Source organism: Falco cherrug, chromosome 7, assembly GCF_023634085.1.
Source record: "Falco cherrug isolate bFalChe1 chromosome 7, bFalChe1.pri, whole genome shotgun sequence".
Lineage (NCBI taxonomy): Eukaryota > Metazoa > Chordata > Aves > Falconiformes > Falconidae > Falco > Falco cherrug.
This window is the reverse complement of record NC_073703.1, coordinates 22,834,582-22,861,274: the sequence shown is the minus strand read 5'-3', so window position 1 is coordinate 22,861,274 and position 26,693 is coordinate 22,834,582. Positions and strand designations below refer to the sequence as shown.

At 47.3% G+C, this 26,693-nt stretch overlaps 1 protein-coding gene across 9 annotated transcripts in view; it reads left to right on the top strand.

Moving 5' to 3' along the window:
* Positions 1 to 3,858: 3,858 nt before the first annotated feature.
* DAPK2 (death associated protein kinase 2) overlaps positions 3,859 to 26,693 on the top strand; it is a 57,046-nt gene continuing 34,211 nt past the window's right edge. Inside the window, exons 1-4 of one of the 9 annotated variants that reach the window (XM_055715578.1) lie at positions 3,859 to 4,016; positions 9,804 to 9,924; positions 10,883 to 11,069; positions 11,396 to 11,493. In XM_055715578.1, the coding sequence (XP_055571553.1) occupies positions 11,417 to 11,493 (77 nt within the window). In that variant the 5' untranslated portion in view covers positions 3,859 to 4,016; positions 9,804 to 9,924; positions 10,883 to 11,069; positions 11,396 to 11,416. Of the gene's footprint in view, positions 4,017 to 4,252; positions 4,482 to 5,732; positions 9,717 to 9,803; positions 9,929 to 10,879; positions 11,070 to 11,395; positions 11,494 to 26,693 lie in introns of those variants that run through there. The other 8 variants (XM_055715576.1, XM_055715577.1, XM_055715582.1 and 5 more) reach the window with 8 other exon arrangements.

Here is a 26,693-nt window from a genome sequence, read left to right as displayed (position 1 = left end):
GCTTGCTCTGGTTCTTTTTGTGTGTGTGTTCATAACATACAAATAACTGCAGGTGCCATCAGAAGAAAACAGTATTAAAGCTGGTGTCTTTGTCTGGTAAGCTGATTTGAGTGTATAGAGGAACATACATTCAAATTTGGCGTTGAAGCATGAAGACGTGAAGTATTAGAAGTGTTGCATGCAGCTGATGCTGACTGGTGACTTGTGGTTGGTGTCCTTGGCTTCTTGGGAGGGGAGGGGAGGTGAAGTTGACAGGGAGCAGACTTCCTAAGAAACACATGTATTCGTATGACGCCAAAAGCCTCTTTAGTAGTCCTGGCCACTGATGTTCTCCTAAAGCCTTTGGTAGCCAAGTGTGTAATTTCAGCTCTTTGAAAACTTAACAATATAGTGAATTTGGAAATCTAGCCTCAATGTCTGTCTTTCAGATATGATTTTTGCATTTTGGAGCTACCTTGATTCACTTGAAGAGGCTGTCGGGTACCTCAGGTGCTTCAGATAACTTAATGGCTAAATGTTTGTGAGGGAAGAAAAACAAGAGTTGAGACATCTCTTTAATTGCGTGTCCAAGCAGGTCATTCACAGTAGAGGTAAATAGTGCACAGTCTTTGTCCTCTGTATCTGCTACAGGATGGGAAGCTGTTAAAAGTAGATGTTGGCACAGAGAGGGACTGCAGAACAGGATAGAGAGCAGCAGCTGAGGCAGAACATGACTATGGTCTAAGGACCTCCTGTCCCATATACCAAAAACTTAAGCCAAAGGAATAAAAAGAAAATTCTGGGAAGAGCGTGTGTAGGGAGCAATGGTCTCGCTTGCGGACACTTGGCATGTTTAGCGTGAGGAGGCTGTGTTGCCCTGGCAGCTGCTGGGGCCTGTTAAAGAACAGCTGAGGCTCCTGTTTCTTCCTTGGGACTGAGCTGGAGACATCTGCTCTCCGTGGAATTGCAACAGGGATGCAAGTGTGGCTGATGCGTATAGCTGATGTATGTTGTTAAATACCTTACTCCTAGGAAATGCACTAACTTAGAAAGGACAAATGCAGCTCACCTGCTCTGAACTGAGACCAAAACCTGCAGTGTCACATTCTGTTCTGGGTGTCTCAAAGGTGCAGAGAACACGCTGAAGTCTCCTGGCATTACAGTATATCAGGTGTTCGTTCTGTGGGAGTCTTAGAAGTGCTAAACATAGCTTCATTATCTGCTGCTCCTTGACCTCGCTGGAAGCAGAACCCATGTAGTGCTGAAGATTTAAGAATTCCCACACATGGAGTACATTCACTTAGATAACACAAAGGAAGGGAGTGCTCTGCCTTGGAAGTTTGCCCCCTGGAAAAGAAGGTAAAAGGTTCAATCACAAGGAAGTTAGAGTGGTATGTTCATCATGATGTGCTGCAGAAGCCATGCTTCTCTACAGTGACATCCATTACAATGCTAGCTTTGCAGCGGGTTAGACTAGAAAGCAAAACCGAGGACTGGACGTGATATTAAAACCACAAATAGTTATTGAATAAGAAAATTATCTGTCCTCTACCCTAAACTAGCCTGGGGTGCTGTAAAGAGAAGTAATTAAAACATTCAGCACTAGAATATACCTGGTAAATAAGGTGTCTTTGGCCTTAATTAGGATTTTACTGGCCTTAAGTGACTGCATCTTGCCTGTGTGTTTCAAATGAATGTACCTTTGGTGTGTACAGAACAGCTGGATGTCTGCGGTGAGCTGCCTCAAAGGCTTCAGGCTTGAGCTGATGAACTGACTCAGTGATGTCTTCAGGAGCAGTGACTGGTGATTAAACTGTGAAATAAGCTGTTTACCTGTTTTTCTCAAGTATTTACACCTTACATACACCCACGACCCCTCGGAACATAAGGTACGGGCTTTTTTATCACTTCCTAAAGGAGACTGGGGGGTGCGTGGCTGGAAGTTGCTGTGCCGTTTGCTTGTGCTGCCTGCTTCAAACACTACTCAGCTTTGAGTTTTCCTTCCTGTTCATGTCCTGTATGCACTTAAAGGCTTTTGCCCTGATTGCCAAAGGTGTTACAAAGAAGTCCGAGTTAGTGCTTTAAGGGTGAACAATGAAAGAACCATGTAAGAGCAACATCTTACTTGTGCATAACCTGTGCTTTGGCTTGCAAACCCTATGGATGTAGCGTCAGGGATGAGATTCAGTCTCTTTGCTCTTGGAGACCTTGCAGGGCTGGCCAGCAGATATTAAATCAGACTGGGGCTGTTCAGGATCTGGGGGGAGCTTGTGCTGATTCAAAAAGCAGTTGTGGTCTCTCAGGGGCAAGCTGTGCTGCTTTGTCCCGTTGCTTCCAGCTGGGAGTGAACCGAAGAGGTGGCCTGCGTGTGCCTTTTCCTCGAGAATTTTGTAGGAGGATTGCTGTGACATTCACATGATCATACCACGTTGCAGAATGAAAGGTGAGGAATGAAATATCTTCATTTCCTTGGCAAAGGGTTCTGAATTCTTCTGCTGCCCTTTGAAACCTTTACTGTTGCTCCTGCTTCCTGCCCTCTGCCCTGTGCAGTATCAGCTGCAGCCACTGTCCTCCTGGAGCTGGGTGGACCCCTGGGCTGGAGCCCCACTCCTGGGGCAGGCGAGTGGGGCGCAGGTCAGTTGTCCTGGCTTGGAGCAAGTCTGAAACAGAGTTTAATGGCAGTAAGAGAAAGCGCTGCCTTTAGGCACTTGCCGAGTATAAAATTACTTTAAAATTCATCTATCTTTGCAACTTCTTGCAATGGAAACGACTTGTAAAATAACCATATATAAATAGGCGTAGCTTTGTGTTATCTTAACTGCGTGGAGGATGGGAAGTGAAGGCAGCCTGGCCTTCATATTTGATTTTGAAGGTGTGAACAATGCCACATCATTCCTCATTAACAAATGTTGGATATTAACTCACCCAGAAGAATTTAAGGAGACCAAACGGTACTTACTTCAATTACCGTCTGCCAAATAAAGAGGGAGAAAATCTAGTTTTACAGGTTTGGGGAACCTTTTTAAGACAGAAGAATAAACAGATGAGGGATGTCAGTGGTGGGGGCCAGCGCTGTCACGGTGGCGGTTGGGGATGCCCAGGAGGACCGGCCGCCCGTGCCTTCCTTCTGTGAGGGGGGGCTTCTCGAACCAACCGGCAATTTCACCGGGTAACACTGAGTCTGGGACCACACAACATCGGCCTGTGTTGAACACAGAACAAGGCTCGTGCAAATGAAGCGCCTCTGATGAACCTCCCTCTCAGCCCTATTTCCTTGCCGTTGCCTTCGTGTGTCCCGAATCTCCCGGAGCCGCGGAACCAGGGTTCCCCCCTCCGAGGGCTCCCGGCACACGGGAGAGCCGCGGGGGGCTGAGGGCGCCGGGGGCCGAGTCGTGCCCCCGGCCGGGTGCGGCGATGCCAGCTGCCGGCTGTGCCCCCCCGCCCCCCCTCCCGCGGCCCCGGCGCGGCGGTGCGGTCCGTGTGCCCGGCTGAGCCCGCCCCGGTGCGGGGCGCCCCGGCTGGCGGCGGCGGGGTGAGCGGGCCAGGGCGCGGCCGCTGCGGAGGAGGCCGCCGGTGCCCGAGGCGAAGGCGGAGCTGCTGCCGGTGCCTGGGGCGGTGCTGGAGGGAGGAGCCACCGGGGCGATGGGGGTCGGGGGTCCCTCCGGGCACGGGGCAGCGCGGCCCGGGCTGTGCCCCGCGGGTGGCGGCCGCCCCTGCGGGCCCGGAGCGCGGTGGACGCCGCGGGGACACCCGCACCACGCGGGGGCTTTGTTTCACCTTCTCCCTGCGGGCGGGGGGCGCCGGGCCCTGCCCCCCCCCCGGCCCCCCTCCCCCCCCGGCCGACCCCCCGCCGCCGCGGGCCCGCCGCTCCTCAGGGGACGCGAGGGGGCGCGGCGGCCCCGCCCGGGCAGCCCGGCTCCGGTGAGCGGCCGCCGCCGGCACCGCCCCCTCGGCCCCCGCCCGCACAGGCGGCGGGGCGGCCCGGCGGGGGCCCTGCGTGCCCGGGCGGCGCCGGAGGAGCCCGGCGGACGCGGCCGGTAAGTGGGCGCTGCCCCCTCTCCCGTTCCCCCGTCCGCCTCTCCGCGGTGCCGCCCGGCGGCTCCCGAGCCGCTCCCGCCGCGCTGGGGGCTGGGGGCTGCAGCCCGGCGCCGGGGCGGGCTCGGGGGACCGGCGGGGCCGCCCGCGCTGCCTCAGCCTGGCGGGGGAGCGGCGGGGCCGGGGGCCGGGCGGCGGGGGGCAGCCGGGAGGGCCGCCGTGCCGCTCTGCCTTGGGGTTACCCGGCCCCCCGGTGCTTCCAGCGCGGGCCGTGCGTGCCAGCCGCCCCGCCGCCGCCGGGGGAGGCTCCCCGGGTCACCCCCTCGGCAGCGGCAGTGGCGGACCCGCCGCCCTGCTGCCCCCGCGGCCCGGCTGCCTGGGGCCCCACGCGTGGGTGCGTGTCCGCACGGGCATCGTGCGCGCCCCGGAGCTTCTCCTGGCCGTGCCGCCGGCACCCGCCCGGGCCGGTGGGTTTCGCGGTCCTTCCCGGGGCGGCAGCGGGGTCCCGCCGCGGGTGCAGCCTGGCGGGGGTGGGGGGGCGGCTGTCGGCCGCGGAACCGTGGGGCGAGGGCGGCCCCGCTCGGCCCCGCGGCAGGTGGCGGGTCGGAAGCACTTGCAGGTGTCCGACCTTCCCGCGGCCCTCACCCTCACTCACTCGCCTGCGCAGGGGCCGTGCGGGCAGGGGCCGTGCGGGCAGGGGCCGTGCGGGCAGGGGCCGTGCGGGCAGGGGCCGTGCGGGCAGGGGCCGTGCGGGCAGGGGCCGTGCGGGCAGGGGCCGTGCGGGCAGGGGCCGTGCGGGCAGGGGCCGTGCGGGCAGGGGCCGTGCGGGCAGGGGCCGTGCGGGCAGGGGCCGTGCGGGCAGGGGCCGTGCGGGCAGGGGCCGTGCGGGCAGGGGCCGTGCGGGCAGGGGCCGTGCGGGCAGGGGCCGTGCGGGCAGGGGCCGTGCGGGCAGGGGCCGCGTGTTTTCCCGCGGTAACAGCCCTCGACGGCGCCGGCGGGCCGGGGAGCGGGCGCTGCGGCAGCGGTGCGGGGAGCGGTGCGGCGGGGCTGCGCGGGCCTCCCGGTGCCCGTCCGTCGGGGCGCTCGGCGGCGGGGCCCGGGCCGGCCGGTGCGTGGCCGCCGCGGGCTCCCAGCTCACGGCCCGGTGCCTGTGCCCGGGGGCAGGCTGGGGGGCGGCACTGTGGTCGGGCACCTCGTAGGGCGTTAGTGCAGGGCGAGCTGGGGAGGGGATCCCTTGGGATCCCTCGGGATCCCTCTGTGTATCCCGGGAGGGAAGGGCTGGCGCGGCGCGGTGTGTGCCCTCCGTGGGCACGCAGGTAGGGACAGCTGCCTCCCTTTTCTGACAGCAAAACGTTCAGGCTGCTGTTGGTTTCTGACAGGAAAATATTGAAGTGAAAATAAGGGTTTCCTGAAATTAACGTAACTTTGCTTTGATTAGGTTTGTTTGAAAGCAGAGGGTAAAAACTACACGGGGTTTGCTGTTGAAATTGCTTAGTCTTTTCTAGGACAAAAAAGAGAGAAAGGGAAGGAGAAGGGGGAAAGAAGAAAACGCTTTAATGCCTACAAAAATCTGTTTAGTCTTTGCATAAAGCACCAAAGCTATATGACAATATCACTTGAATTTGTTCGGTGTTTTTTTGGGGGGTGGGTGGGTGTTTTTCAGGTGTTTCTTTGGTTTTTGGTTTTGTGTCATCTGCACCCCCACCCCCAGTTACTAATTTTAAACAGTCCAGGTTTGATTCTAAATTGTCCTGCTCACTTTCCAGTATTAAAAACCAGCTTACAACAGAAGTTGTTACTTTGTTGTAATGCGTTTTGGATTTTGCTTTAGTATAACTTGTTTGGTTATAAAAACATGCCACAGGGGATGCTTCTGAGTTTGGCAAAGGGTTTAATCATGTCAGGTGTGCTTGAGAAAGTAAGATTATCCAGCTCTTACCTCAGTCACTTGTAACTGCTTTCTTCAGTGTAAAAGATACCCTAAGGAAAAAAAACAAACACGTAATGGTGGTGACAGGCCAAATGATCCAACAGTTTTGTTCACACCTCTGTTTTCTCTACTCCTGCTCTCATTCAGTGGTGGGTAGACATTCATTGTGGATCTGACACGTGTAGTCCAGTCATTGATTGTCACATAATTTGGTAGCGCCAGACTAATAACTTACCTCTGCAGGGAACCCTTTTTTAAGAGAGAGAAACAGGACTGACTGACTTCCACTCCTCTTAAGGGGGATTCTGTCACCGTCTTCAGAAGAGTGGATTTCATTAGATCAATTTCCTTTACACGCCGCACAAGCTGCACTAAAAAGGCATTTCTCTACTGGAATAAGAATATCTACGTTCAGATTTTGTACTGATATGAAATACACGTGTTTTATGCCTTAGATCACAATGGGAAACTGTGATTTCTTAGTGTAAATGAGATCCCGTTTTATGGTGTGACAGAATTTAGGAATGTGAAGAGATTAGGCGGGACGTGTTTCTAGTGCCTGAAACTGGAATCTCAGAGGTCTGCATTCTATTTCTGGGTTTGCTACAGTTTTGTTACATGTCTGTAGGAAAACCATTTGCATCAGATAAACAATAGTTTGCCACCTTGTGACATTTGGGATGCGTAAAGGGGAGCTGGCTGCAGGAGTAAAAGGTGAAGTATCATATACCGCACTGTGGGGTATCGTGAAAACAGGGTAAGGAAGATGAATTCTGTATTGAAATGCTCACTGGTAGGAATCCTAGAGGAAAGAGACTGGTATGGAAGAGATGGTCCCAACATAGGGTGGTTGCAGAATAGATATGGCACGTTCCGTGAAAGAACACAGAAGGTTATCTCTGCAGAGCTTGCCTCAGAGCTCTTAAAAGTTCTGGTCTGATCCAAAAATCACTGTAGCAGATTCCCCCGTCCTGGTTTTAATGAATTCTGGTGCAGACCCAAAGTGATTGGGATGGTTCTGACTCATTGCATTGCGATATTGTTTGGGCACGTGCCCCAGAAGCGATAGCATAAAGAGTGTCTTAGAAAAGCAGGTTGGCTGTTGCTATTTCCTCGGGTCATGAATGCACAGCTTCTCTGTCTGAATGAGTAAGCGATGAATGACCATCTCTAATTCAGCCTGCTTTCACTGACCAGCATGAGGAAATCACTGACCAGAGGAAAAAATTAAGGCTCTCATTCCTCCTTTGATACACTTGTGCTCTGTACTTGCAAGTGGAGTCTGACAAAAATGTTGTATTTTAAACCTTTGAACGTGAAACCACCTTAGTTTCCTAAGATCGGTACATAATAGCTGGGGAGGGTTATGCTTATGCTTGTGAATGGTGGTTTTATTTCAGATTAATTTTAAGTGTGTGAAGGTGATCTTTCATTATCTCATCGCCTTTATGCTGTGTATTTGCTAATGACAATTGTCTTGGATCATTAAGTGTGGGATCTATTTTGGGCATCTAACTGTGACTTGGGTGAAAGCCAGCGAGAGATGCCTGCAGAAGTAATGAGAATGGAAGGCAGTGTCAGATGGTGCAGAGTGATAGACATGGGGAACGCCAGCACATCGGGGATACGACTGGAGGGGCTGAACACTTTGGAACAGTTTTGTGTTCAGACTTCAGAAACGGGGCTCTAGGCTGACCTGGGTGCTTTAATGGTTCCTTGGTGTTGAGAGTGAGCTTGCTGGTGTTTGATCTTTGCAGAACAAGGGTGTGAATTAAAAGATCAGCAAAAGGGGTGAGATTTTTCTGGTTATTTTTGAGGTAACATTGCATGGATTTATGCATCTGCAGAGATAGGTATGTTCTTTGGAGGATGCTGGGAAATGAGTAAACTTGTCAATCAAACATAAAGTGATGGTTCCCAGAGGCATCTTGGGTGGGTTCCCCATCCTCAAAGCAGTGTTTGTAACTTGCTCTTCTGAATGACAGACTCTCTCTCTCAGAACAATGGTTTTCTTTTAGGTGTGTTTGCATTAATGGTTTTTGTAGCTACGTACCTTGGATTCTGATGAAGGGAGTAGTCAGCTTGAGGGATTTGTAGTCTTTGGGCGAGTCTCAGCAGTGTCTCCTGAGATGTGAGCATTTTCTCATACTTGACTCTTGCCTCCACTCAGAACTTAATCTTGCAATTCAGGATGAGCACAAGGTTTGGGGGTTTTAGCAAGGCTTGGCTTTGTCCTTTGTTTGCTTTTTCTGAAGTTTGTGGGTGTTGAACTAGGTCTTGCACCAACACTTCAAAAGATCCTGCTCTGGACAATTCCGAGCAGCATTATGTAAACTTACTATGGAGCCAATAGCTCAGAAATGTCCTCGTTATTGTAAATGCTACTAAAGCAGTCATTGTAGTTTCAAGCCTTGAGCAGTATTGGTCAATGAGCTTTCTCTGAGATTACGAAAGGTTGATTGAGGAATACAATAATTTGCTTACAAAGCAGAATTTGAGTTGTTTGTTTTCATTGGGAGGGAAAAGAGACGTTTTCATCCCAGGCATGAACATGGCTTTGGGAAGGGAATTAGTGACCAAAGTACTAGAATGGGTCACCTGGCTTCATCTTGAAAAACAGTAAAAATATAGGCAAAGTAAGGAACAGCCAGAAAACGCCTGAGAAAGTATGGGGATAGAAAATGGAAGCAAAAAAACCCAACCCACTGTAATGCATCTAGTGGAGGCTCACCAACACGAGGGTGGATTTCCAGAGCATGTTTAATGGTGCTGTGCTTATTCTGGTTGTCAGTGTCACTGCCTGTGGGGTTTCTGTCCTTTGCCATAGGTGGCTGGGTGAGGGAGGTCATTGCTAGAGCATGGTTATACTGGGAGGTGTGGGAGGCAGACCTGTTCCCGGTGCAGGGTTTTGAGGCAGGTTTGAACAGCTTTGTTAATGCCAATGCATAGTCCTCATGGAGCCCTTAGGAGAGCCACCACAGCTGTGGTGGAGACCACCAGCAAGGCTGCTACGGGGAGCGTGAAAGCTGCTGCTAGGAATACCTTGCACTTCCCTCTCCTCCACGAGGTGCCTGCAGGTGTCTGTTGTGCAGTGGAGACGGTAACACCTGAAATATGACAGAAATGGATGTGTTTTGGGCCTGTGACAGATGCGTGTCAGTCATGGCACGTGAAATATGCAGGCTGTCCCATGAGGCGTGCAGATATGCGTCCTTCAAAAAGGAGAGGATGCAGTTTTGATGTATAGCTGAAATACTTCCCATTATCTGGTAAGAGTGAAGCTGTGGGTCCCTTGGGGGAGAGAGTGGAGCTTGCCCGGATAATGCCGGTGCCTGGTATCTTCTCCTTCCTCCATCCTGGAGGAAGAGCATGGAGGGGAGCACGCCGCAGGCTGGCCGTGGGCTGAGGCTCCCCACCTAACGAGTATGGTGTGAAAGGGAAAGGAGTGGAGGGGAGCGAGCGGTCACAAAGTCACCCTGGATCTCCTTTTGCTTTGGAGATGGCAATTGGAAAGGGCGCACTGCATGCAGGTGTGCAGGTATGGTGGGAGCCGTCACGGAATTACACAGAGTTGTTCGCAGGAGCATGGAAGCAGGTACTGCTGCCTGGCTCGCGTGTTCTGTAACTGGTGCCAAGCGCCGGACACAGGGACGGCCGATTTTGTTGATAACCCTTGTTGTTACTGGGTTTTGAAAGAGTGACTGTTATTCCCCAACTGGTATCAGTGTACATGTTGATGCAGTAGCCCTTCTGCTTGAAACAAAGCAATCGGGTAAGTTTGTTCTAATGTGTAGGTTTTGCTGACATCAGCCAAAAAGTTATGTACAAGTGCTAAGAGACTGTTTCTGTTCCTTTGAAGCAATAGAAGGAGCATATCTGGAAGGGGATTGCGCTGATACTTGGCATGCCTCCCATGTGTTAGAAGCCCATGGTTTATAAAAAGGAAGGTGGAAAACAAAGCAGCCGTTTTTTTTTCTGAGGTGAGTGCATGACAAAAGCTGGTTGCGTTTTGACAAGTAGTTAGATATTTACAATGTATTTGCTGCTTATGGTGTGTGCTTTTGTTAGAGAAAAATCTTAAAAGAAATATGTGTGTTTCAACTTGGCAGGAACCCTGCCATTGCTCTTGGTACTTTGTCCTGTTTTATAAGCCTGGTAATTTATCAGAATAGCTGGATCTTCTTCCAACATTGGATTGAGTTTATTTCTAAAGGATTGAAATAGAGCTTTGTTTGCTTGTGAAATATGCTTTGCAGTGTGCAACAGTCAGATGCCAAACACTGCTATTTAAAATCATGTGGGAGCTGTACAGAAATAGAGAACCTGGAAGTCCCCAGTGAATCTGAAGCAAGCAGCATCTGGGATTCATAAGAAAACGTACATCACATTGACAAGTACAGATAGGCTGCTGAAGCCTAGAGATGTGTGGGAACAGCTGTGCCACTCAGTGCAGTTAGACTTTGTTGTGGTGCTAGAGGCCTTACAGCTATTTTACACTTTCTGATCTAAATAGTGCGTGTTGTTGGGGTCATTGGCGATAATGCTAATGTCCGTCTATACGGGAAACACCAAACATTCCGTAAGCTGGCCGGCTGGTTATTGTGTTAAAATCCAACCTGTTGACATAACCTACGTTGTTGTGTGGGTGTATCCTGAGGAGTAATGTTATCTTTGATCATCTTCTCTTCCAAAAGTGCCACAGCATAATACACTCCCAGACGCTCAAATGCACCCAGGTGAGGCTTATCTTTCCAGACCTCACAGACTTTATCAACTTAAAAGACTGTGTTCAGGAAATGAATTTCACAGTTACACAGAATACTGCATGCAAGAAATGTAGAGAAAGAAATGTCTTTCTCATTTGAAACATCTAGTGTGTGATAAAAGGTGTTGCAATGAAAACTCGGTGGACGGAATCAAAATGCCTTTTTGCAGCAGCAGTTCTGGTTTCCGTGTGCCGTCCTGCCTGTGTGCTTCAGAAACGCCGCCTGACATCGGAAAAAAGGAGACGCTGCCTTGCGGTCTCCTTGGTTTGTGGTCTGACTGCTGACACTTCTGTGAAGAAGCCTCTAGTGCTGATTCTCATGCTAGCTCTCTTTAGCATAGTGTGGATGCTTCATTGTCTGTAAGTCTGTTAAATTATTACTTGGTTGCTTTACTTCTGTCACATTTATGTTTCAAGGCGTGTTCTGTGCTTCTGGTTAAGTACGTGCTCAGGTACTTCAGCGAGGGATGAGAACACTCTTCGCTTACAGGCGTTCACCCCTTTCCAGATTTGGAGCCTCACTATTTGGCTGAGACTGCTAAATTAATTCTTTTGATCAGTGGTAATTTTGGCCATGAATAAGCTACAATGGATCCAAAGTGACTATACCAGAAACGTGTTTTACTGATTTTTTTTTTTGCCTGTTGGAGGATTGTAATCTGTGCCATTCTTTCTTGATATTACAGTTGCGATATCTTTGTGCATCAATGAAAAGTCCAAGTATGGCTTTGTTCAAGCAACAGAAGGTGGAGGATGTTTACGAAATCGGGGAAGAGCTGGGAAGGTAAGTTTGTACTGATGACACCACACTGTTCTAGAAGTTGACACATGGTGATATTTGCCGCATCTTAAAACAATGACTCTGAATGATAGCCTAAACCAATTGTAACATATGACGATAGAAACACATCCCTTTACAAAAACTGCGCTTTGGATAATGTTTAAAATTTTTTTAGGGTAAGTGTGCTAACTATTTTTCCTGTTTCTTTCCTTGCAACTAGGACAACAAAAGGTATGTTTACATTGTCTTTTGTAGATAGGTGTCACCTGTGTCTGTGCTTTAGACTGAGCTCACCTGTGGGTTCCCTGAACAGCTGGGAAGCAGGAGCGCCTGGTGCCCTTGGCTGGGCTGCGTGCTTCAAGCCGCACCGCACCGGACGGCTGCTTCAGCTGGCTCCACGCTGGGAACATCTTCATATCTGCCTGCAAAACACTGCCTGTGTATGCCTGAAAAGATTTACCTGTCAATATTTCGGCAGGACTGGCTAATACCTGTATCTAGCTTTTAATCTAGAAAGGCTTATCTGCAGGTATTAATTACAGGTGGAGTTAATGAGCTGTAACTTTGCTTAACCATAAGCACCTGCTTAAGCACTGTGCTGTTTGTGAACTGGGAGAGACAGGGCTCCCCCAGTCCCTGAGCAGCATGGGGGCTCTGGGTGAGGAGAGCTGGTTGTCATTCAGAGTCCAACCCTCCAGTGATTTTCTTTTTAATATGCAAATAGCTAAATTAGGGCAATAGGCATGTTGGCTTCTTTCCCAAAGTCTGGCAGTTGGTTTTGATAAATGACTGTGTGTATGCAATTACCCTTTTTCAAGGGCCAATAATTTAGTTACATTAAAACACTTCAGTTGAAGCTGTTTCCCTGCCAAATCTTAGCCTTTTCATTCCCAGCGATTTCATCTTTAGAGTTGAGAATATTTCTTTTAAGTGAGTTGTTTTTTTGGATTTGGGGCTTTGTCGGGCTTTTTTCCCATTACCTTCCCCGTCAGGAAGGCCTCAACTGTTAAATTTTCTGTAACTGCTTACGTTTGAGTATTGATAGTCCTGAGAACATCAGCCTGATAGTGAAAACAGCGAGCAGTAAAGAAATGCAGTGTATGTACGCAGGGTGTAAAAGGTGTGCTTTTTGTAACCTACGAGGCTCTATGCGCTGTAACAGTCAAATTGCTAAAATGAGAAATTGGAAACTGAGCAGCATATTTTTACTTTGGTTCCTGAATTGGATTTGGAAATCCAGTGTCTTTTGAGATTACAAACCTCGCTCTCCACATCAAGCTGATGGTTATTAGACCTTTTGAATGGAGGAGTGTACTCACAGCAACCTGGCAAAGGCTGGTGGGGGCTGTGGGAGCCTGCCTGGGGGGCTGTGGCTGGCGAAGGCTGGTGTGCTCACAGCATCCCTCCTCCTTCCCTGGCTGCGTGTCGCAGAGACGTGGCTGGTCCCGGGCTTGTGCCGTGAGCTGGTATCACGTGATGGGCTGGGTTTAGATGAAGCTACAGTCAGATATGGAATCTGAAATTATTGCCTTTTTTAATGGGTGTATTTTCTGCAAGAAAGACCTTTTGTAGATAAACCAGAAGAAGGAGGGGTATACATGAGCAGGTGCCATCCTCACGCGACAGAGGGATATTAAACTCCACGACGAAATCACGTTCCAGTTCCCAGCGTTTTACGTGTAATACTCCTTGTAGGTGAGAAACCCAGTGTGACTTGGTGCTGAGGTCTGCAGGCAAAAGTGTTCCCTGCAAGACCTGAAGGAAGCAGGCGGATTGTAACAAACAGACCTCTGCTGCCTGTTTCGGTTTCTTGGGGAAGCCCTGTAATTGCACCTTGTGAGAAGAGGGCCACAAGACTGGGATTAGCTCCCTTACTCTGAGCGTCTTCAAGTTGTGTACTTTACACATGCCCATGAATATAATGTCACACCATCTGTGGCAGCGTGTTCTCACTTTCAGATTTTCCAGGAGCTCTGCAGACCTTTTGTTTCGGCTGCGTGCTACATGTGGGGTGTCGCTGGGTTATCATGCCTCTGGATCTCTGAGCAGCACCTACTGATGCTAATGCTGACCGATGCCCTGGAACCTGTAGATGACATTTATTAGTGCAGTATTTTTGCAACAAGCTGTTAGCTGCTGACAGGTACAGGATTAATTTATTATCATTCTGGCAACAGAACTCACTCAAAAAACAAAGGTTTTCAAACATCTGTGACGAGTCTGTCCTGCTTGTGTACTCTGATGGAGTTTGTGATTTCTTGAGAACAAAAGTAGGCATTGATAGAGGCCTAATGCTTGTTCTAGCTCGGATTCAGACAGAAGTTAAAATACAACATCTCAGTGACAGAGCCAGCACCTGTTCCTCTGAAAGTCTTTGCACAGCACGTATGTAATAGGAGCCTCCTTTCCTACTGCAAGTGCTCTGCGCGAGGCTTAGATAAATCTGGTCTGGTGGTGAAATTAGACACTCCCTGTCACTGTACAGCACTGAAGGTGGCTGCAGCAACGGCTCTGCAGATCCAGCTGCGTAAAATGCTGCAAATGGCACATTTGTGGCTCCTCAACAAGGTCATTCTCGGAATCACTGCTGAGCTAGAAGCAGCTCAGGTGGTCCTGGAGGTGTAGCTGTCTCCTGTGGCAAGGCAATGGTGTGAGAGAAAAGTCTTTGCAGAAAGGGGGAGCAGGTTTTCCGTAGCTGCAGCTGTGTGCTGTGACGAGCTGCCTAGCTCCAGCCTTCCCTCAGTCATTCAAATATTAATCTTAGGTTTACAGTTCTGTTGCCTGGCTTCCCCCAAGGGTATGTGCAGGGATGGGCCAGTCAGTCTGATGTGGCATTGAAGAGGCTGCTGATGGGCTTGTTTGCTCTAGCAGCTGTACTTAGAAAGGTTAGCGTGGCCTTGGCTGGGTGAGAGCAATACTTTATTATCATGTATGTGTATTTAAAGTTACTTCCTGCAAGATAGGATCAGCCGCTTTGTCAGTGTGAAGTCTGTGGGGACTGAGGTTCTCCAGCAGTAGCTGATAGGGAGCCTAAAAAAGAGGAGCCTCTAGAGTGCATTTAGCAGATTTTAGCATTTTATAATAGAGAACCTTTCGACATCTGTAACGCAGCTTATTGCTAGAATATTGAAATTTTTTTTTCTTTTTCAAAATTTATGATAGGAGAAGGGAAGAGTTTAGAAAACTTAACTGAATATTAGTATGTTATAGGGATATTTTTTTAAATGCCCTCAGTTATATTAGTTAGCCTAGAAGTCTGGAAGAGCTAGAAGGCAATGCAGTATAAAGTAATCGGTGCCTGCAGAGGTAGCAGAAGATTCTCCTCTCTCTCCCACCTTCTCCCAAGGGCAGTAGGTGGTGTGATTTGGGAGTACGTTATACAGTCCTCCCAAGCATTTAGTGCTATCACTCTTTGAAGGCATCGGACTTCCTGGTAGATTCAGTTTTGTTCTGTGTCTGAGGCGTTGATCAAAACCGGATACCTCAAAAAATTATTGTGCATAGAATGTTTTCAAGATGTGTTCGTTCTCAAATGTGAGTTTATGTTGCTAGATGTCACTTTTATTCAAGTAATGGCAAACTGCATCCTTTACCATAGATTTAATAAACTTTTTAAGAAACCTACTAACAATTTTGCCTGTTTTGAGGAGTATCCTGCCGTGATGTAGCAGCAATGTGTGTAGCAGATCGCTGGAATGGCATGCCAAGGCAAGGGAAATGCTTCTTGAAGAATGTGAAGGAGTGAATGCAAACTTGTCTGCTTGTGAACATGCAGCAGGTCAAATAACCACTGGTTCCTGTGGCAAGGGAGGTGGCAGCAAGAGAGAACCAAGAATGGAAACTCTTAAAGAAGGCCAAAGCAGGCCAAGAGAAGGAAGAACTGGCCTCCTGACCTAGTGATACAGTTCCCAGGAAGGTGGCAGCGACAAAACTCGCTAGAGAGCCTTTTGCCAGAATGTTTCAGGACCTGTGGTTTGGATGGGTAGCTCTGTCTAGCTGCACAGAAGGAGTTCTTGTACAAACCTGCAGGAGCCTTTTCCAGTTGTACTAGCAAACACTGGCGGTGGTGGTAGGTGCACAGAGGGTGCTAGAATTTCAGAGATGTGCTGTGTAATTTAGAAAAGGTTGTACCACAGAGTCATTAATCTGTTACCTACATGTGTTGCCAGCCAGGCTGTAGAGAGCTGTTGACATCTGTGCCTTCTGGGCAGTGTCATGGTGGCATGTCACGTCTGGGCTGAGGGTAGGAAGTGTCACGGACCTTGTCGGGAGGTGTTTCCTGGCAGTGCCCATTGAGGCGGCGTGCTCCCGCTGGGCAGTGTGTGGCACCGCGCTGTCCCGAGGCAGTGTGCCGCACGGCGCAGCTCAGCGCTCTGCAGTGCTCAACAGCTTAGGCACGCGTAACAGACACCAGTGCTACCATTACTAGTAGTGTTATTATTGGGGTGATGTGTCTGGGTAAGGAAGTCTGCCCCTGCCCTTCATTATTATTTTACTGTAGGAAAGGGGCTCTGCCTCCCCCCCAGTGTGCCAGCCTTACCTGCCTGTCCAGTTGCCTGCCTCGGTGACGATGAGCGATGCTCATCTGTAGCTTCAGCTTTTGTCTGGCTGTGCCGAGTTGTCTGCAGAGGCAGGAGATCTTGCACGGATACGAGATGCATAGTCTGATGAACTCATCTTCATAGGAACTCAAACCCAAGTCTTTCAGTCTGCATGAGGAACAGGAATTTTGTTCATGTGCTACTTTGAAATCTGCTGCTTTGGGAAAGACAGACAGACTGTTGCTGATGCAGCATGGTGGCCACTGAGAAAGGCAGCTGGCACGTCTTTAAAACTGTAAGAGCTTTTCTTCTGACAGGAAAAACAAGTAGGGCTTGCTGAAGTTGTGGAAACTAGAGCGCTGGCGTGGCTGTTTTCTGTGGGGTCCTGTGCCTCAGGAGTTCCTAGAAGCCCAGGTTAGTGCCTGGTTAATCAGAAGGTGACCTGAATATGAGTGGACCAGGCTTAGACTGTGGAAATTAATTTTACAGCAAGGCTGTGACATTTTTATGCATATCAGGATGGTCTGTGTTTCACTTTGAGGAATTTGCTGCTGTAGGTGCTTAAATATCACTACTTAAATATCACTGAGTTGTCTCCTGGGTTTCTTTTAATAGCGGTTTCGTGATGAACATTGAGCTAGATCTTTCATGGTTGGCCTGTGATGCCTCCCGTACCCCGCTGCAGCTCCCTGCGTGCAGGCTCAGCCCTGCGCACCCAGGCAGGGGGAGCCTTTTGGTCTGAGCGATGCTTCACACACGTTACTGCTGGTAATGGGACCTTGGGACTGGCACGAGTGCTGTTCTGACAGTGTAGCTGGTAATATTTGTTTACGTAATGAAAACAAAAAGCAGAGATAACTGAGGTATTCTTTGGGGGAGGAACTTGGAAATCCATGATAAAAAGTGCTGTCATCCAGCTAGGTGGACTCCCTGTAAACAGAGCAGTGTGATTGCAGCTGGGAGTTTTACCCTTAACACACATCGCACAGAATCTTCACACCAGGGCTGTTTTTTCTGTCTATAGGAATGGTTCACTACTGGGCTTTCTCAGACTTGAACCTTAACTCTGCTCTTAGATTAAGTTATAATTGGAATGAGTTCTTTAAATCTTGAAGAATAGCCTTGGATTATTTTTTCCTACAACACACACAAAACAAGTTTTTGCTTTTGATGCAAAATATAAATTCAATTATTGAGCACTAACCAGCACCTCTATTACTATTTATTGTTACAAAAATCTTCTATGTCATGTGTTTGATGTATATTGAATCTTTTGCTGAAACAATTTTGGCATCTGGTACTTGGTCACCTTCCCGATGGTTGTAATCTGCTGTCTGATGCGGTCACTATTTTTAGAATTTTTAATTCCTTCTAGCAGAGTGAGTAACCTTAAGTTTTTTCCTTTTCAAACAGATTTCCCTGTTAGTTCTTTCAACTGTTTCCAAAATCTTTGATTTCTTACAGAAAGTGCAGAGAAGATATTGAGATTTTTTTGTTGTTTGTTTGTGGGATTTTTTTCTAATAACAAAGCTGCTTTACCTACAGTAACTGAGAAGAACTGGCCTTGGTTATTTAGAACTAGCCTTAGCCCTACTTTAGTAACAAAGTCATGTGTTTTTTTCAAGGGAATTCCTTATTACCACCATCCATCTTGATGATGGAAGTGATCTTAGTGTATCTCCTCAGTCCATATCTGGCTTTGAAAGTATAATTAGAGCTGGGTGACCCCAGTGGGTATTGCTCAGAAAACTCAAATTCAGTAGCATCTTTAATCACTGAATATTAGGCTTAATCCAAGTCTTTGCTTTGCCATTTCTGTAAAAATAAAACTATTTTTTCCACTTTGCATTGCAGTAGAAAGCAGGTGGAAGTTTGAACAGCTGAGAAAATAGACCCTGTATGGTATTCATTCCATGCTTTTGAAATGAAAAATGTTACTTATGAGTAAAAATACACTTAAAATAAACATAGTGCAGCTCACCACTGGACTAACAATGATAAAGCATTGGACAGATTATTACCATCTTATGCAGAATAGGGCTTGCACATACTTCTGATGGTCAAGCTTAATTTGGCTGAGGTGACATCTATTAATCATTGTTAAAACTCTACATCAGCAGTTTTAAGCTGGAGTGAAAACCTGTTGTAATAGCTGAGCGTGATGCACAGTGATGCTTTGGTGAGGAGAGACGTAAAAAAATCACTCACATCGCCGGACTTCTCTGTCCAGTGCCCGAGTGTTTGGGTTGGAGTCACTGGCCTGTTCTGGGCTGCCCATAAGGCAGGTTCAGTTACCCCCCGAGTGAGTGACTGTGTATCCTGAAGCCAGGACTTGTAACCTTACTACAGAATCTACAGCTTCTGTGAGAAAGGTTTTAACCTCAATATCTGAGTTCTGTGGACCTACAGTCCTCACAAAGAGCATTTCCAGTGACCTGTCTGTTTGCTATGTAGGCAGAGCGGAGGGAACAAATAATGTAGCTTCTGTGCTATCCTGCTGCTGGAGGAGATTGTTTATTTCAGTGTAGTAAAGATTAAATAAAATGAGGAGGCAACTTCCACTGCTTATTTTGGCAGACCAGAAGAATCCACAAAGAACAGTGAAAGGGGAGTTTCAGCAACCCTTTGTGAATTTGGACTTCCAGATGATTTCCTAATATCTCAATTAAAATGCCAGCATGATTTCCATCTGTTTCATATATGGGGAAGGAGGAAAATCATTTAACCATTTAAAATACTGTTGCCCTATTACAATTTATCTGCTCCCAGGTATGTTATGTTCCGTTGATATCCAGCTGGATTTGGACCTTTAAGCCCAAAGGTACAGTGTGCTGACCTCCTGCGTGTAGGTTGCACACGCGCTGGTGTTGCTGCATAGCAGAGGGAACAGCTTATCAAGTCAGCTATTCCTGCTCAGCGTGAGTCAGCTGTGACCTTCCCTGCGTCTCTGGACTCTGTTCATTGCCACTCTGAGAGCTGACGTTCAGTCTAAAAAGCTACGTGTGATAGATAACGTGGGGAAAAATTTTTATTGTGTGCATTTTATTCTTGAGTGTCAGATTACTGAGATCATTGAGACAGAGTGCTTGCCAGGCTGTGAGGAACCTGCCAGAATCGCTGGGCTCGTGCTCGTGCTCACCGCAGACTCTGCTCCGTCAGCCTCGGGAGCTGATAAGGGCCATGTTGCTTGTTCTTGCGTGGTTGGGAAGTTTCAAAAAACATTTAACAGCTTCAGGAGATGCCAGTGATGATTCAGTAGGTGGCACGGTTTCTTGTGACTCAGGGCTAATGACCCAAAATGGTGTTGAAGGCACTGGCTGTACTGCAAATAACATGTTACTTTATTGATAGCCTGTAATAGCATTGCTCAGAAACACTAGATTTTTTTAAATCTTGCATTGAATTTCAAGTAGTTGATTTGCTCTCTACTTGCTGCAGTACAGTGGATCCTTCTGTTTGAGTCCGTGTTCCTTGACCGTTCTGACTTTCCTCTGGCAGCGGCCAGGATGTGTTGGTTACCTGTGCATGAGCTGTAAAGAACTGTGGATGAAAGGTGCCAGACAGCGATGTTATCTAGAGATGGGGTATGTCCAAAGGTGCTCAGCACCTCCCTGTCATGAATATTGAAACTTACCCTGTAAAGTCACTGTATTCTAGAGTACTGTATAACCAGCTAGTAAAAACATGCGTTGGGGGTGAAAATGCCAGTGTATTTAAACGTGGCAGCTGATTTTTTTTCCCTCTCTTTATATAAAGTAGCAGCTCATTAGGTTTAAAAAGTAGCAGATTGTTGGAGTAGTGGTACTTCTTTCTATGACATTAACTGGTTTGGTTAGAAGTCACCCTGACACTGCCTGAGCACTTAGCGAGCCTGAAATGAAGTCATGTTAGTTATTTCTCATATCATAACAATTTTCTTTCAGTCTGTATCACAGGGTTGTGCTAAGTTAGTGGTATTTCTATGATAATCTTGTGCGAAAGGCACAAAAGAGAGCCATAGTATATTGTGAACTGGAATTACTTCTGTATCTTTGACACATGTGAAGAAATTATCTACTTTTTAGTAGCCAAGCAAGATTCCTGTTTAATGCTCTGTTAAGAAACGTTTTAGATTATTCTGCCATAATCTGGTGTCTGTCACAGTTTAGGTTCTGTATAGTTGCTTTAGGAGAGGTAGCCACTTTGTTTGCGCTTTGTCTGGGGAAAAAAACCCCAAATCCCAAACAAAACAAAACTCACTTTTTATTTGCAGCTTAAACAAAGTACAGTGATGTTTGTGACAGTTTTATTTTTAAAGCTCTTTATGAAGTTATAAGAGATGTCAGTAGAGTATTTAACAGATTAAGGTTTGGGGTTTTTTAACTTTCATTCTGTTAAGTCGTAGGGAAGCAGCAAGATACTTTCCCTTCACTGACCTTGTCGTGGCAGGATTTCTGTTTTGTTGTTTCAGCTATTGTACTCTAGTTTCTTTGTAAATATCGTGCTGTTGGACATACTATTAATTTACTGCTTAGGTTAAGTTTCTGCTGTACCAAATCCTGGTTTAGTGTACAAAACCCCTAGTCTTCAAAAAATAAACCATACTACAAATTATTGCTATAATACATTTACAAAAGGCTTCCAGTTCTTTCTGGCTGTGACCGCAGGCTTCCTACAAAAAGCTTCCAGGAAAGTACTTGTATGCATGTATTTTGTGAACCTTGCACAGCCTTTGGGTGAGCTGTGTTTCACAGATGAGCTGAGAGTGTACAAATGGGTTGTACAGGAAGTTCCTACCAGGCTCCTGTCCTCTCTGCTGGGAAGAGCATGCAATCACAACTAGCCGAAGTCATCTCTGAAGCGTAAGGAAAGAGGGAGGAAAGTATTTAGCTTGATAAATTACATGCAGTAGAGCAATTGCTCTAATCACTTAAATTTGAGAGGAAAACAGCTTTTTCAGGCCTGAGTTTTTTTAAGAAAGGCATTCAGCAACAATTCTCAAGGGCTTTCCTTTGAAAGTTAACAAAAATGCAACCATGAAAGGATAAGATTGTTAGGGTAGTTTTTTCAAGAAAACGAAATAGAAGTGAAAAAGATGGAAAAGTAATAAGATGCAGACTTTCTAAGCTTGAGATTGCCAGTTAAAACCAGCCTGAATTTAATAGTGGCAAAAAAGCATGATGAACAAAACCATTGACATAAAAACAATTGTTGTAACTGAGAATAAATGACTCTTCTTTGCTGAAACTAAATAAACCAACCTCTTAAATCTAGAGAAGTCTTGCATTCAGGTTAGCTAGACACTATTCACACTATTCTCCGTGATTATGTTTATGTATATTAACTTAAGAATGTAGATATGATGATTTCATAGTATATTTTTAGGATTTGTACTTGCCTCTAACTGTAGACTATGCAAAATGAAAGCAAAGGATGCTGTAAGCTCGTTCACTGGAGAAAGGACAGTATGATGCTGACAGAAGGTGAACCTGACTTGATTTATGACATAGACTGTGAAGTAACTGATTGCTGTCAGTAAACATAAATAAAATTGTTTTCAGGGTTAAAGATAGCACACTGACTCAGTGCTCAGAGAATATATGACACTGGATAGGGTGTCATTTTTTTATCCTTGCTGTTGAAGGAGCAGACATAATTTCTCATCTCATTAGAGAAAGAGAGCCAATGACTGGCAAACTTTTCAAAGTCTAGTAAACCTAAAATTAGATCTCTAAGCTGTGTTTCAGCTTCCTAAGCACAAGCAACCACATACGTGAGTTGCGTTGTTTGTCTTTGGGGTAGGCTTTGTAATAGGAAATAAATGCTTTTAGGCTTGCATTCCCAGAACTGAATGTCCTAAATGGGAAGAAGAAAGGAGAAATACAAAAATCATAGGTTTATTCAAATGGTGATCACTGTTATATATTGTGAAAGCTCATTTTTTCAGTTCTCCTGTAAGCTCCTTCCTATAGTAAGGTGGTGTTTTTTATTTAGTGCCTTGTGTACGTTGTTGTGCCCCAAACCTTGCTTTTAGATACACAGAGTGCATTTTGGGGTGTGGGGAAGGATGCTGCGAGACTGAAACATTTACCCTACTCTTCTATAGAAAATTATCTTAAATCAGAATTGTGTGTTTGTAATTTGATGCAAACGTGAGTTGGAACCATCTAGTTCTGTCGCATGGGTACAGCTGCTGCTTTCAGGGCGCTGCTGTAAGGTAGGATGAAGTGACATGCCTGAGGCTGTTCCACTCTCTGTCCGATCCGAGTTCAGCACCCAGGTGTTTCTGTTTTCCTCAGTACGTGGGGAGGAAGCAGTTTAAATTGGATCACTCAAAAACGTGAAAGTTTTCCAGTGTGTCTTTTACCTTCCTGGTGCGTAATATAATTCTGAGTTGCAATCGGGCTGAGTCTTGTTGCCTTCCTACATCGCATGGCTTTGAGGCTTCTGGTGTGAGGAGGTTCCTTCAAGGCCCTTACATTGCCCGGAAGGTAATCACACCGTTAAAGCCAGCTGGCTGCCGTGCCAGCCCCATTTTCTTTAGCTCTGCTTCCATCTTGAGGGATGTGCGCATCCGAGCAAGAGCTGAAGTAGGCGAGGAAGAGCTCAGCATAACCTTGTTAAAACATAATAAGCAACAACAAAACATGCAAGGGAGGAGAGGATCAAGGGGAACGGAAGGTCATCTCCATTTCGCTGGAAAGCATTTTCTTGTGTCCACTGCAGTTTAATGAACTTTCCCATCTGGTGCAGGCAAAGCAGCTGTGCCGGTGTCAGTATTGCCGCATCCGTACCGCTGTGGCTCAGCGTACTCCGCATTGCTGTGTCCCATTCTTCTCAAATGGGAAGAGGGAACCGTCACCTTTTTAGGAATTTTCACCTCCCTACACCTGCTGTAGGTAAAAGTGAACATATAAAAAGCATAATAGATGTTTATGGCACCATTCAAATAATGAAAAAAAACCCAACTGTGTGGAAAACGTCACAGCACTCTCAAAAATAGCTGGCTGCAACAAGGTCTTTTACCATCTCATACCAACATACTCTTCAGGCCGGTCCCCCTGCTGCCTTCTCCTGGTCTCTCCTCACCCAGTGTGCACTCTCTCTCTCCTCTCTACTTCTTCTCTCTCTTCCTTGGCTGCCCAACCTCTTAACAGAACCAGCCACAGCTGCACCTTACCCACATCAGCCAGCCCACAGTTGTCTATTATCGATGGTAATTAACCCAGCTTCATTCCTCTACAGAAAGTCTTGCTGTGTTTTGGTTTGTGCAGTAGGCAGTGGTGGCACCCCTGGCCATGTGCTGCTGGCCCTGCTGAGCCGAGTGGCCTCTCACCGCCAGCAAACAGCTCCCAAACTGGAAACAAAAGGAATTCCAGCTACATGCTCAGATCCTCTACTGAGTTTTCAGATGCTCCGTGAAAAGCAGGGTTAAACTGCCTTGTGTGCACAGCGGTCTGCATGTGCCTCTAGGCAGGGAAAAGACTGGCTGAGATGCTGTTAGGTTTTATTTCATTTGCCTTTCTGGTCATGTGTTTTTGTGCAGGAGTACCTAGTGAATAAAAATATGAATGATTATCATTGCAATTCTGATGATGGCTAGAGGCATGAAATTTGTAGGTCTGACTGTGTGCTTACCCCTTACAATTTTATTTCATTTTTCCAGTAGCACTACCTGCATTTTACAGACTTCGGGAAATGAAGTACAGAAAGACTAAGGTGTTATTTTCTGTCAAGTGTGTAGGAATCTGATTACTGCTAAAGTCAGTGGGAAATTGCTGCCTAAAATCCCTTGCAAATCTGTTCCAAAGTAAACTGTCCTGGCTCATCTAGGGGACTGAGTGTCGCCTCTTGATGGGCAGAAAGCCAGAGCACTGTCCTTTTCCAGGTTCACTAACTTTTCAAAGAACTTCTTGAAAACCTATTTCAGTGTAAAGTGTATGTGTCAACGTGTTCTAATGTATCATCCATTTAATGGGAATTTCAAGTTTTAACAACTACCAATAATAATAATAATAGTGATGATGATGAAGATGAAAATCCTCTTTTTTAGAATTCTTTAATGAATGAAATTAAGCTGAACATGAATGGAACATAAAGAAATAGGTTGACCATGCAGAAAGGGAATGTGAGTGTGGTGTCTGGGGAAGAAGTGGTTTGCTCTGCTCAAATGACAGAATCGGCTCCCTGACCTTCTCCCCACCCTGGCCTTAGGGAGCCTGGCTGCAGTCAGGTAGCCTGTACTGTCATCTCGGTGTTTTGTTTGCATGTTTCCAGTGTTTCATGACAGCTACTCAGTGATGGGGTTTTCCTGGACTATCAGGGGAAGATTCATATAAACCCGCAGCTATGCAGATAGCTGCTTGAAGGCTGTCATTACTCCAGTGCTCCGTAGCAATGCCGCTGTTATGCGCTCAGGCATTCCGAACGGGCTGGCTGCACTCGTGTCATTCTCTCAAGTCACATTCTGCCCCAGAACGTTACCCTCCAGAACCCGTATTAAAAATAAACTTTGAAAAAAGAGCAAGAAGTTATCCTGTTATTCTGGATTGTCCGGTTTCTCTCTTCCCCACGTCCTTTCCACATCCTCTCCTGAGCTGCACAGTTAAATAAGCTGAACTTGTGTTCCTCTAAAGCATGCTTCTGGACATGGACTCCAAACCACCCAGCAGTACTGTCTCTGTGGTCTTATTCAGCGACAGATCTCCTAGATGATAGTAGCAATGCGAATAATAGGTTATCTTCCTTGCTAGGATAAGTTCTCTTATTAACGATGGACAGATTTGATGTCCTACCAAATTATATTATAACTGATGGTTTGCAGCTGCTATTGTTTATACTCTTGAGCTAGTAGCACAATTGAGGACAGCCTGTCTTGAATCTGTGACAAGGCTTTTCTACAGCTGTCCAAAATATTTCTGAAAGGGAACAAACTTCATTACTTTAAAAAAAAAATAAAAATTGGAAGTGTCAGCCTCTGAGCTTATCTTGTGTGCGTTTTAAATACTGCTGTTTATGATCCAATTCATCTTCATTTCAGAGATATACTTCAAGATATGATTTTTGGTGGAGTTGTTGGAAATTTGGACATCTGAGCTGTGAAATTTAGTTTTGAGTCTTAAGATCAGCCACAGAACTCCCCATGTGAAATGAAGCAAATGGCTTAACTTCTCACTGCTGCCAACTCGGGTGTCAGAGGCAGACCTGCTTTCCTTTCCTCTGCTTTTTTCTTAGCCTAGGTGGAAAGTTTTGGGAAGCTGAGGCCGTTTGATTCTGCAGCGTTCAATGAAAATGCATTAGGAGCTGCAGAAACGGTGTTGCGTCGGTCCTTGGCTGTGCAGGCTCCGTGGTTAACAAGAAATCCAGAGTGTGTCTGACTACGTACGATACCAGTGAGCCACCCCCTCCCCTTCGTGGCTGTCCTGGCCGCCGTGTGAGCTAGTCATGGTGCCTGGGGGGAAGGCAGAGCGGCGTGCTCGCCCTTTAACGCTTGTGCAAAGACTTTTCTCCCTGCCTTTGAGGTCTTCTCGTGGTGTACTTGAGCGTGTCAGTGCTTGGCAAAGCATTGGGCTGCTTTGCGGAGAGGGACACCAGCTGCTGCTTTGTGACAGTCTTCAAGGTGGCTGGGAGGTCCTTCAGCGTTACCCTGTGGTGCTTTGATGGAGCCCTGGGAACCGGGGAGCAGGCACGGGCCAAGCCGGCGTGCCCTGCAGGGGTAGGGAAGGCTGAGGCTGGGCCATGGGCAGCACCACATCTGTCTTAAATGTCCGGGGCTAAGAAATGGGGCATTTGTGTTTTGCCCCGTGCCTTGCAGCCTCTTCTCGGTCACAAACTCTCTCAGTGAAGGCTGTCTGCACGAGCCTGTTTTTACGGGATGAAGGAAATTGCAGGAAGACCAGGACGTGGGCAGGCAGAGTGGGTGTTCCTGGGTGTCATGGCTTAACCACAGCCGGTGACTGTGTACCACGCAGCTGCTCCCTCACTCCCCCCCAGGGGGAATGGGGAGGAGAATCGGAAAGGAATGTAAAACTCGAGGGTTGAGATAAGAACAATTTAATACTTGAAATAAAATAAACCCAACAATAATAATCATGGTAGTTATAATGAAAAGGAGGGAGAAGTGCAGAGGAATGAAATCCAAAGGGAAGGGAGAAAGGAGAACAAGTGATGCACAACACAGAATTGTTTACACCCGCTGGCCGATGCCCAGCCTGACCCCAAGCCAAGCCCCCTGCCCCAGCTTCTGTACAGGGCACGGTGTCCCGTGGGATGGAGCATCCCTTTGGCCAGTCCAGATCACCGGTCCTGGCCGTGTCGCGCCCCAGTCCCCGTGCCCCACTCCACAAACCGGGCCCCCTGGCTGCTGTCCCATTGTCACACCAGAGCCAAACCCCAGCTCCCACCAGCACCACGGCAAAAATCAGCTGTCCCGGCTGAAACCAGGGCAGCGGGTACACGTGCGGGGGGGAAGCGGTATGTTACAGGGGAACGGGTAATGCAGTGAACAGTTGTCCCACACTGTAAGTATGTAAAAGGAGAAGTCAGGAATTCCTGTGCTATGTTGTTACTACTTTTGTCATCTTTTCAGTAAACAAAAATGTACAAAACCTACAGTATCACTAGACTTTTTAAATGCAAAAATGACTGTGTTCGTTCCCACAATCAGCACTCATAAAATAATAT